This window comes from Thamnophis elegans, chromosome 3 (assembly GCF_009769535.1).
Source record: "Thamnophis elegans isolate rThaEle1 chromosome 3, rThaEle1.pri, whole genome shotgun sequence".
Lineage (NCBI taxonomy): Eukaryota > Metazoa > Chordata > Lepidosauria > Squamata > Colubridae > Thamnophis > Thamnophis elegans.
In genome coordinates, this window is record NC_045543.1 from 78,648,400 (window position 1) to 78,660,804 (window position 12,405).

General features: G+C 37.7%; 1 protein-coding gene across 3 annotated transcripts in view; it reads right to left on the reverse strand.

Annotated features, from left to right (window-relative positions):
• ALDH1A1 (aldehyde dehydrogenase 1 family member A1) overlaps positions 1-12,405 on the reverse strand; it is an 86,001-nt gene that overhangs the window by 61,622 nt on the left and 11,974 nt on the right. For all 3 annotated transcript variants that reach the window (XM_032212495.1, XM_032212494.1, XM_032212496.1), the window contains exon 2: positions 6,492-6,564. In XM_032212495.1, coding sequence (XP_032068386.1) covers positions 6,492-6,564 — 73 coding nt within the window. The remainder of the gene's footprint in view (positions 1-6,491; positions 6,565-12,405) is intronic.

Genomic DNA, 12,405 nt, shown 5'->3' on the forward strand with positions numbered 1-12,405 from the left:
ATAGTCAACAGCCAAACAGCAAATAAAATTAGCTCCCAGTTACCTCCTACTTGTTTCATAGGTCACATATATCTGGCACTCTGCACTCTCTTGTTTCTCCAAAGGGGAGGCAGAGAAGATCCAATGATTCCTTTAGCAGCAGCCTCTCTCTTTCTCTCTCTCTTTGATGCAAATGGTGAAACAGGCCATGACAGAAAGACCAGTGAGAGGCTGTGTGTGCGCACAAAGGTAAGATTGTGAAAGTGATTCTGCTTGCTTGGTTTATTTATTAATTTATTTATTAATTTTTATGCCACCCATCTCTCCTACAAGTTGATTCTGGATGGCTTACAAGTTATAAAACAAGTAAAAAATATTAAAAACTAGGAGAGTAAAATATTTATTAAAAACTATACTAAAACCCAATGAAACAAATGAATTAAGAGATGGATGGGATGGGAGATGAGTCAGCCATCTCCAGTGTTGAGCGATCCTCTCAGGTCCCAGGCCAGGTTTAATCCCTTTCAGAAGGTCAAAAGATCTCACCTCTGGTGGTAGAATGTTTCAGGAGAATGGGGCCACAGGGAAAAAGCTCTTTTCCTTGTTCCCTTCTTCAATTCCTTAATAACTGGGATCAGCTAGGAACTCCCAGAATTCTGCACGCTGTTGCATTCTTCACTGGTTGCATCTTCCGAATATTCTTCATGGGTAGCTCCATGTAGAGTGTGCTGCACTAATCCAGCCAAGAGGTGACTAGGTCATGTGTGACCATGCAAAGGGCCTCAGGATCCAGGTAAGAGCGCAAATGCTGCACAACAGGAAAGTTAGGAAATGGCAACAGACTAGGAGTGCTCCTGCAGACACACCTTCCAAATTCTCCGTTCTCCAAGAATGGAGAATTCAGGTAATGTGCTCCTGAAAGAATAAAGCTAAAACACTTTGACTGAAACCTATCAGCTACTATATGTAGGGCAGGTGAGGATGTGGAAATAGTTGTTTTGGTACTGCAGTAGGACTGGAAACAGCTCTTAACAAATCAAGCCTTTTGTCAATTTAATGTTGGTCTGCAGAACTTTTGAAGCATCACATGTAATGCTGAGCCTGTCTTTGAGTTCTGCTGATTGCCTCAGACTTTAGATCTAAAGGTCACCAAAACCTGATATTGCCACAATATACTTTGGAAACTTAATTTTCAGCTTGTTGGATCACTAGCTGTGCTGGCCTGATTTAACATAACTGGTTTGAGTGTAATAGCAAGATGTGCCAGATGAGAATTTTTTCCCCCAAATACAGAAATGTGTTTATACGGCAATTTTGAATTCATGGGTGTGAATACTAAAGATTGCCTTCCAAGCACAGTAATTTCTGCTCTGTCCATAACAATATTTAATATCTAGTGGATTCCACCTGGCAAGATCACGAGAAGCCAATTTGTGTATTCAACTGAATTCTGGATTTGTAGTATTGTATGCCTGCAACTTCTACTTTGGGAAGCCTAGCCAAAATTGTACAGCATCATCCAACCATTACTTCTACAATCTAAAGTATATCCACTTTTGTGATATATTATTTCAGCAATAGAAATTGCTGGAATGGATAGCCTTGGCATTCCTTTGTGTAAACATACACCTTGGGAACTTTGCCACACTTGACTATGGGTGGTGTTTATTATGGCAGTTATGCAAAATCTTTATCATGAAAAAGACAATCCTATATAGAAAGAACAGAATCTATAAAATATAGAAATATATGTTCCTCCAAATTATCTTTCTGCTTCTTTTCTTTTGCCTCTCTGTTCCCAATTTACTGATAGTAAAGATATTCCTGATCTTCTAGAAAGCCGTGGATTTTTCTGCAAAGTTTAGTGGCCATGGGATCTTGTCAGAGCTGAAGCCCAAGTATCAGAAGTCATAGCTAATTATTGGCCCAGGGCAGAGGTGGTATTCAGCCGGTTCGGACCAGTTCACCCAAACTGGCAGTGGAAATCGCAAGTGAGCCTGCCCACCCGCCCTGGCTCTATTTAGGCAAGTTTTCAAGCCACGTGCATGCGTGCAAGCCACATGCGTGATCAAAGTGCATGTGCGGAAGGCCAAGCACATGTGTGGACAGGGCACGTGTGAGCAAAGCTGGCGTGCCGCACATGCTCACATTTGCAAACCAGTAGGGAAAGTAAGTGAATACCACCCCTGGTCCAGTGGTACTAAGCCATACAAGGAATGCGGTTTTTCATAAATTCAATATTTTTGCTCCTTTCTTTCTACTCACAGGTACACAGACATGCACACGTACACATGCACAATTACACTATAATGGAACTGAGGTAGATGATATAGGAATTATATTAGAAACTCCAAGACATGAGAATTATTCTAGGTTGATATGAACAGGATGTGTTTGCTGATTCTATTACAAAACAGAAGTGCCAAGTTTGGTAAAGACTTTGTTTTATGTACATATAATATATGTGCCTTTGTTGGATATGGCTTGACTGGGTTTAAGAGAATGCTTTCTACTGCTTTCCAAAACTTAAAAGGGGAAGAATAGGCAACACGGTTCATTGTCATTATTTATGCCTAACAAGGCCAGCCAGAAAGCAACCTCTTTGAAGTTGAAATGAAGTGATGGGCTGGAGAAAAGGAAGCACTGTGTCCTGACAGGCTGAGGTGTGACCTGATGTATCCTAACCACCTCAGACGATGTCAGAAGACCAAGCAAAAGGAAGAAGAAGGTGGAGCAGATCAGAACTGAGATATCAGGAGAAGGAGATTGAAGAAGAAAGAATGAGATTAGAAAGGGGCCTTTCATATCTGGCCTCACACTCTTGAGATACATTCCATCATCCTCAGCCAGCGTAGCTAAAGATGGGCATTGGTGTGAATTGTAGTCCAATGTTAATAAAGGGCACAAGCCTTGGGAAAGACTCTCATGTAGTATACATCCTTCAAAGGGTTGGAAAGGAACAGATGCAACAAGATTAGGTAACTTTTATTATTATTATTTATTATGTGTGGGTAATCAACAGTTAGACTGCCAGTCTAAGATTGGTTGAAACTTAATAATTCAAGACCTTAACAAGGAGCTAAGAATTATTAAGATAACGACGAAGAATATAGGCAGTTCCAAACTGGCTGCTTTTTTGTAAAATTAGGGTGTTCACATCTGATAAATTCACTATTTCCAGATAAATCCTTTAGGTATTGCTACAAGACTCTAATCACAATTACTATAAAAAGGTCCCCCCGGTAAGCCTTCAACTTTGATCTGCAAATCCCCTTCCAATTGTTTTTTGGAAACTAAAAGGAAAACAATTATTTCAATATTACGATAATAATAAACTATCTCCAGATGTATTCCATCATTCTCAGCTGGGGTAGCTCATAATGGGAGTTGATGGGAACTGTAGTCCAATGCTCACGAAGGGTACCAACCTGGAGAAAGAGGCTCTTGTGCATCTTTCAAAGATTGAATGGGGAGTTGAAAAAAACCCCCAAATGTAACAAGATTAGGTAAGCCTTTCCTTACCTTATAAACAACAAACTACCCAAGACATTGGTATAACCCAAACTAATCATAATTGTCCAGAGGTAATTGCTATTAGATAATGTTCACATTTAAATAAATAGTGAACCTATTGGCATCCTTCAAAAAATGATCTGGCTAATTTTATTCTAAGTTGAAGATTCTATTCTTACAAATTTAAGGACTTAAATTATCCTTGCTTAGAATATAAGAATCCTGAGATCACAGGAAAGATGCAATCCCATTGCTTCTTTATTTAATTGCATATGCAATGTAGGACAACATTTTCACATTATTCACTTCATTTATTCACTTTGTTTTATTTAGTACCCCCTTTCCCCCTCACAAGACCTTAAGGTGGTTTAAATGAGAATCTGAATTTTATTCCTACTACAACTCAGTGAAGTAAGTTGAGCCCAAAAGTCATCCAATGTATTGCCGTGCCTGCAAATTCAGTTCATCATCCAAGCAGGTAAAGTAAGAAACATTTTGCCCCTTTATACTTCAATTGACCATTTGTTTGCCTGCATTGTCTTCTACAAGCATTGTAACTCTGTCCATTTTTAAAAAAGAAAATGTTGCTCTGATTTCAATAACATAGATAATATAATAAGAGGCATTTCTGGAAACATGTTCACATGGTGCGGCAAAGAGAGAGGGGTAGGAGGGTGAAGAAGCAGAGAGACAGAGAGTTCTGTACAAACCATGCTCATTCCAAGCACATGTAATTCTGGAAAACTATCAACTACCCCCAGATTAGATCCTTGTGTACTGCGAGAGACAACAAAAAGTTTGGGAAATTCTTTGCCAATTCTTTCTTCTCTCTAAAGATAGAGCTTTGCACATTCTCGACATAAATAAATATGTGTCTGCGTAGATTTTCATGCAATGCCAAGCTTCTCTTAAGTTTATTAGGGAAAAAAATAAATGAAATAGATAATTCAAATGCTTGTGACTAATTTGCTACTAAATGGTTGGATAGCATTAGGAAGTGAAATGAGTTGATCCCGTTCTAGGGGAAAAAAACCAGATAGGAGAAATTTACAGCGAAGGCATCTCAGTCATGATATGAAGGGAACAAAGAGTTTCATTTCCTTAAATAGGCACAGAATTGTTAATCCAAAATACAAAGGGGCAAAGTTCTTTTGGGAACTTTTTTGGAGTCAAAGTAAGCCAAAATAGATTTCCAGTCTTAACAAAGGATACATTACTGATTAGAAGGGAAATGCTGTAAAAGCTCTTTTGCGTTTGAAGAACATGTTAGCAGTTGAAGGCTGAGAAAGCTAAATTCTCCCAAATGCATGATCTTGGGAAGCACTTGCTGTTGAAAGAATGCACGTACTCCAGCTCTGTATTGCAAAACATAATTAATGAAGCATTTTGCTTCTGAAATATCTAAAGATACAAAGACACCCTGCTAAGTTTGGCAAATAACCGTGATACATTTTTTTCCCAACTGTTCAATCATGTCTGATTCTCAGAGACCCCCTGAACAAAGTCCCTGTAGTTTTCTTGGCAAGGTTTTTCAGAGGTGGTTTGCCATTGCCTCCTTCCTAAGGTTGGGAAAATGTGACTGGCAACAAAGTCACCCAGCTGGCTTTGTGCCCAAGATAGGATAGAATTCATGGTTTCCCAGCTTCTTAAGCACTGCATCAAACTGGCCTCCAATAACCTTGGATATGGGTTATGAAAACAGCTTTGAACAATGTCTATGGAGATTCTCAGTCATCCAGGTCACAGTTGTCCCAGATATGGTTTGTCAAGAGGCAACTGGACACAGTCAGAGCTGAAGAAGCTTATTGGGTGAGAAGTGAAACGTCTTCAAAGAAAAAAAAGAAAGTCCAGTTGCTTCTTGAAAAAAAAAAACACCTTTGGGACAGCTTTGAACAATAGTGGTGAATTCTATATTAGCAAAATTTGCTTAATTTCCCACATTCCTCATTCATTGAAGTTTCACCAGGCATTTAAGACATTTTCAGATTGTCAAGAAAAACATCATTTTGTAGTAGAATTTATCATTTGATAATATCGAGGAACTTTATTTCATTATGTTTGACCAAACTGGAATGTTTCTATTCTGGAAAATGTTTTTGAGAATTAAGCCTTGCTGTTTTATATGTGGTAATTTTTAAATAACAGGAAGAAAGGCATCTATTTCTGTAGATTGAATAGAATTAGAACATGTAAATAGTGTTTAATCCACTTTAACTGCAATATACCTAGATAAGAAAACATAACAGCCCCCACACTTCATTTTATTATAAATACATCACGTCTCCCCAGTGACTGAATGCCTTTAAAGAAGGACATAGACTGGTGATCTTTAGTCCTTCCCTCAGTTGTTGCCTTTGGGATGGCTTGGCTCAACCTGAGTATTGAGAATTTTATAATTCTCAGAAACCCCCTGAACAAAGTCCCTGTAGTTTTCTTGTCAAGGTTTTTTCAGAGGTGGCTTTTATTTTATAATAATCCAGGTTTTTGCTGGCCCAGCAATTTCAGCATTGCTGAGTTGATTCAATACATGTTGAAAATGCCACCTTGACATTCTGCCTTCTCTTCTATATCATGGTTCACTTAATTCATTTCAATAAAACCCGCCTTTCCAGTTCTATATTTATGGTGGCTTCTTGGGTTTTCAGGCAAGTTAGACTCTAAAGAAAACATTACTAACATATTAATATCAAGAGCTTGTTTGTCATTGGGAATGTGGTAGGAGAAAACCCCAGAGACAAATCCTTTGATCAGAATTCCAGTCTATCGGTTCATGTGACGGGGGAAGGGAAAGCTGTGATAAACAGAAAGAAAGGTAGGTAAGACTGAAGCTTAGAACAAGGATTAGCAGCCATTCTGTTCATTTTTTAAGGTATTGCCTGCTTCCAATGTGTTTGATGGGTACGTACATAGTTAGATATTTCAAGGTAAAACCATTTTTCCAACATATTTCCACAGTAAGACACTTAGATAGGAACAGAGACAAGATGTTTTTTAATTACCTCAAAAAGTCCAACCTTGATCTTCTCTTTGAAGAAGATGCCCAGGTGTCCATTAATCAGGTTAGCAGCAGAACTGAAATGGAATTAGCAACATAAGATATCAGCATAGAACAAAACAACCTGGAGCAGGATGTATAAGTCATCCTACAAGTATTATCCAGGAATACTTTGAGGCTGATTTATCTCTCCTGTATGTAGGAGAAAGGCACAATATCCTGAATTTTAAGAGTCAGGAGAACTGGGGCAATTCCTGGATGTGATCCTCTTCTGGGTCCCAAATATTTTGTTAGACTTAATTTAAAAAATATTGAAGTTAGTTGGGAGCAGGTCTTGCCAACATTTATAGACAGAAGGGAAGATTGAAACAAAATAAGGAAGGAGATAAGGAAGTTACATTTTTTTTAAAAAAAATGCTCAACTCTACAAGCAACCGAAAGTATCTCAAAAACTATCTTGGTAAGATGCCAGGTATCGGTTTGAGAAATAGATGAAATAAAGACTGGGACTCCATCACTGGCTTAAAAAAAAGAACAAATTAATCTGATGCTCTCTAGGAGAGAATTAGTTAGAAAACTACTAAATATGTTGCCAAGCAACCATCTGTAGTTCTAAAGCTCGTAATAATTAGAGAGGAAAAAGCTTTAAATGTTTTTTTTTCTTTAACAAAAGAGAACTAGTGAGTCATTTTCAAATGTTGGAAAATGAAACTCTAGCAGAGAAACATGCCTATGTTTCTGAAATTCTATTTAGGGAAATCTGGCACAAGTAAGTGATTTCCAAATATTAGAGTAAATAAAAAGCAAAAAAAGGGCCATAAATTTGGTTGTGCTAAAAGCATCCAATTTTAAACTGTGAGAAAGCACCTTATCTCAAATAATCAGGATAAATGGAGTAAAGCTGTTGCTTTTTTAAGGCTCACCTCACCCCCAACAGACAGACTAGAAAGGGATGGTGAAAATCATTCAAATCAAAATTCTGGGGTTCTGAGGCCAGGAGATATTCTACTTAAATACTGTATAGCATTTATTCAGCAGCTTAAGGAATGGGATATAAAAGAGGAAACATCAACAGAGTTCGATAAATTATTTGGGAAGAAGGAAGGAAGTTTGCACTCCACACCAAAACATAGGCATAATTTCACAAATGCATGCAGTACACTTACATAAATGTTCTAAATAAGCATTGAAATGAATGGTAGCCATATTTTATTATAATCATTTATGACTATTCTGCATCACATTTATAAGTGCTATATTTAGGTTATTAGTATCAAATCTGGGCATCACTGAGTAATTAGACCCACTTTAAAAAAAATGCTGACAAGTAGGGCTTTTAGTAAAAAAGAAAGGCCCCAAGATTCTGCTTTATTGTCCGTGTTGACCACCATGAATTATGAATATAATTCAAATGAATATGAATATCTAAAAATATTCAGTTGTGACTTGAATTAGATTCTTATCCCAAATTCTTCGCCTAAATGGAACTATGATAGAACCTGTACTTTTATTACATCTTCATGCTTTGATCCAGCTCTTTCTATAAAAAAACATAGCAGTCTAACAAATACAAAATGCTGTTTTTTTTTGTTGAATAAAATATAATCTAATATTTATTTCAGTTTTTAATATTAATGTTAAAACATGTTCCTATTATCTAGGCAAAATTGGAATCCTTTTATTCCAGTCAATCATTACAGCTTGCACCTCAAATTAATTAATTCATTATCATTCTTTTAGGAAGATTAATGATAAAATTCTTAGTATCGTAGGGCTGTGCCCATCGTTACTCATGCCTTTGTTACCTCCTGACTGGATTATTGCAATGGGTCTGCCCTTGAAAAGTATTTGAAAGTTTCAACTGGTGCAGAATGCTGCAGCACGGGGAGTTACTGGTACTGGTTAATCAGTATATGGGGCACCACTATTTCAGCTTCATTGGTTTCCACTGTGCTTCAAGACACAATTCAAGGTGATGGTTGTCACCTTTAAAGCCCTGCATAGCTGGGGACCGAGCAATTTATGGGACCACCTCTTCTAATTGTTTGTACCTGTCTTACCTGATCATGAGGAGGAGCATGCTCCAAGTATCATCAGCTAAGGAGTCTTGATGGTGAGACTTAGGAGAACATTTTCTGCCATGGGCCTCATCCTCTTGGTACATTGTCCCCTTGAAATTAGATTGGTACTGTGCCTCTTGACACCTATAAGGCTTGAAAATTTGGTTTTGTTTCAAGCCTGGAGCCCAAGATATGGTATATCCTGGTTGTACTTTATTTAAACTACCTAGAGCAAGGGTGCCAAACTGGATTTCTTTGAGGGCTGGTTCAGCATTGTAGTTCTCCTCCATGGGCTGGCGGGTGGGGTGCAGGGAGCGGGGGGGGAGAGACAGGACGGATGCCTCCTGAAGCACTTTACCGGCCAAAAAGTGGTATGGTGGAGTATACGCAGCCCCCCCCCACGCCTCATGCGGCACCCCTGTGCCTTGTTTTCGCTCTCCATGGCCTTTTGCAGTACTCTGCCAGCTGAAAACGGGCCTCCCAAACCCCCATGTGGTCTGTTTTTGGCCTGTTTTCATTGGCAGAGGCACTACGGATCCGACCTGAGGGCCTTGAATTTGACACCCCTGATCTAGAGTTACAATAAAATAAATAAATAAAAATGATTTAATAATAATTTATAGCAGATTAGATGTTTTGAAGTTGAACACGCAGGTCCCAAATTGGGAAATCAATAGATAGATTTCCCAAATTGGGAAATCAATAGATAGATTTCCCAAATTGGGAAATCAATAGATAGAATGATAAATATGGCGAGTTAGTCTCCCAGGCCAGTGATGGCGAACCTATGGCACGCGTGCCACAGGTGGCACGCGGAGCCATTTGTCAGGCCACGCGAGGCGCTGCCCTGTCAACTGGCCAGCACACATGCATGCGCTGGCCAGCTGAGTTCACCCTTTTTTAAAGCCATTTTTTCACCCTCCCCAGGCTCCAGAGACTTTATAGGAGCCTGGAAAGGGCAAAAGGAGCCTCCCTTGCCCCCTCTGGGGGCCCTCCGGAGGCTTCATGATCTTGCCCTATGGGCAAACTGGAAGTTTGGGAACGGACTTCCGGTTTGCTTGGAGGGTTGTTTTGACTACTCAGGAGGCTTCACAGTGACTTCCATTTTCCTCGGAGGGTCGTTTTCACTGCTCCGGAGGCTTCAGGGAAGTCTTCTGAAGGTCCCTGAAGCCTCTGGAGGGCTTCTGGGGGCTGGGGGAGGCTGTTTTCTCCCTCCCCAGGCTCCAATAAAGCCTCTGGAGCCTGGGGAGGGCGAAAAAAGCATGGAAAAAATGGGGGGAACTCCTGTAGTGCATGCATGCGCATTGGGGGTGTGTGCATTGCATTATGGGTGCACTCCCCCCACTTATGGCATGCAAGCCAAAAAAGGTTCGCCATCACTAACAATTCCATTTTTTTCAGGGTATAAATACTGGTTTCCATCCACATTTTCCATAAAGTAATTCTGACAATTGCTTCACTGGATAGCACCAACAACTTAGCATTAGATAAAGGATCAAAACGCCAATTCCTAGAAAAAGAGTAATACAATTTTTAAGTTGGTGTAATAGTAACAGAACTATTTGAAAAATTGACTGATCTCAACAGTGACTAACTAAAGGTGCCATGAATAGACACCTAGTCCAACTAACTAATAGTATCCTATAGTAATGTACACACAAGAAGAGGAATATCTATGAAGGAGATTTACCTAAAATTTAACACTAAACAGATACAATTTGAAAAATAAATAATTCTGTTTAATAGACATCTTCATTTTTCAAAAGATATCTTGGCAACAATAGCTTCTATCTCTTCATGAAAATCTTTTTCAGATTGGCTGTACATATATTAGTAGAGTTTTAAAACTGAAAATTTCCAGTTCAGAGGAATTACATAATATATCTTCTTTACTTTTAACCATTGCAACAATTGTCATCCTTTTTTCTTTTATAAATTGTTTGCTAAGATTTGACTGGTCTTTTCCATTTTTCTAATATATTTGACATAAACATATTAATGACAATTAATTTTCTAATATTTAATTTTACCTCTTTGTATAAACTATTCATGGGAGCCAGTCATGCTCTAAACCAAAAGGTTTTTAGTTTATTTTTCAATTAATTCTCATAATTTTTTGGGTAACTATTTGATGCATGTAAAAGCAATATTATCATGAATGTAAGAATTTGATGTTTCCAATCAAAATTCAAGGAACTAGCCATAATAATTTAAAATGTTATGATATCTCAAAATTATTATTTTTAAATAAAGCCTACATTGATAAAGAAGAAAGGAAGTAACCAAGATTCAGATGGTACACTATTTTATTAGAATTATTTTTATAAATTAACTAGACTATGATCTTATATATCTTGAGTTTGAATATACTGAAATAGTGTTGAAAACACATAAATTAAAAATAATAATCCAATTTACAAAGTTTTGATTCTATAGAATCAAATTGACTAGAAAATGTATCCACATTTGAGGTGAAAATGAGAGGATGTATTTTGGTCAATCAAAAAGTCTCCAGTCATTATCGTCTATCATTAAAAAATACTAATTATAAAATCTATGTAATTTGCTGGATGAACAGATAACACTGATTCATGATAATAATGGTGACAATATGTCATCATAAGATATCTTTACTAAAGAGGAGAGCAATGAAATATGATTTTTAGCATAAGTCTGTGATCCATTCTGCATTAAGATCTATTTCCCCTATGTATACAGGGGTGCTATTTACACAGAATTGCTTAACTATTAATTAAGTCATGCATTTCTTTCAAACTCAGTAAATATCCTAGCAAACAGAGACTGATGTCTTATCTACAAAAAGCTTTTTCAAAATGATTCATTAGTATTAATCAGTGTTAATATTGCTGTCTCTATTTCATTTAGCTATTTGGCAAAGTCTGCTGAACTATAACATATCAGCAACTTCAACTGTTATTTTGTTTTTCCTCGAATATCTCAAAAACTCTTAAATTTAAATTCTATTCTTTCTTGCTAAACAGTTGCTTAAAGATTACAGTGAATTGTGTGCTAGTGGTTTTGATTCCTTGCATATATATCTGTAATTTCATTGTCTCAAGCAATTCATTATTTCATGTATTTATGCATTAAATAAATGCATAGGGAGAACCGGCAGTAAAAAAAAAAGAGCTTAATTAAAAAAAAACTTCTGACGACCGTGCGGCACAGTTGATTGTCATTCAGCTGATCGTCAGAACTTTTTAAAAACCCTTTTAAAACACTTTTTTTTACTGTCGGTTCAGGGAAACAGTAGCATTTTTACTACCGGTTTGGGTGAATGTTCTCATCTATTTTTGAAGAATCCTGAGCGCTAAACACGGTGCCTGCTATGGTGAGTATCCGCAGAGACACTTTCTTCAGTGCTAAGCAGACTCAATGCTTACTTGATTTCTTTTATATTTTTTAAAAATTTAAGAATTGGATTTAAACATGACATTGATACACTGCAAAGCACTATTTATAGTTCTGCCATCTTTCAATGCAAGCATATTCTGTTAAAACTAGCAGGCATTAGTTTTTCCCTCCATTTGTTCCCCCCATTTTGGAGGGAGTAACCCAAAGTGAAAATCAATCTGGGTCACAGGTGTCAAACTCGCCATGTCACATTGCCATCACATGATATTTTGTGGCATTTTTTTCAATTTGTTGGCCTGTGCATGACGCACCCGGCACACAGGCTGCCAATTTGACACCCCTGATCTAGGTGGTCACTAAGAGTTGGCACTGACTTGACTATACGTAATCAACCAATTAATTTAAAATAATGAAGAAGCTACTACTGGAAGCTTCCAATTGTACATGGAAAGCACCAAGATATCACCATGCTGTCCATGGTAG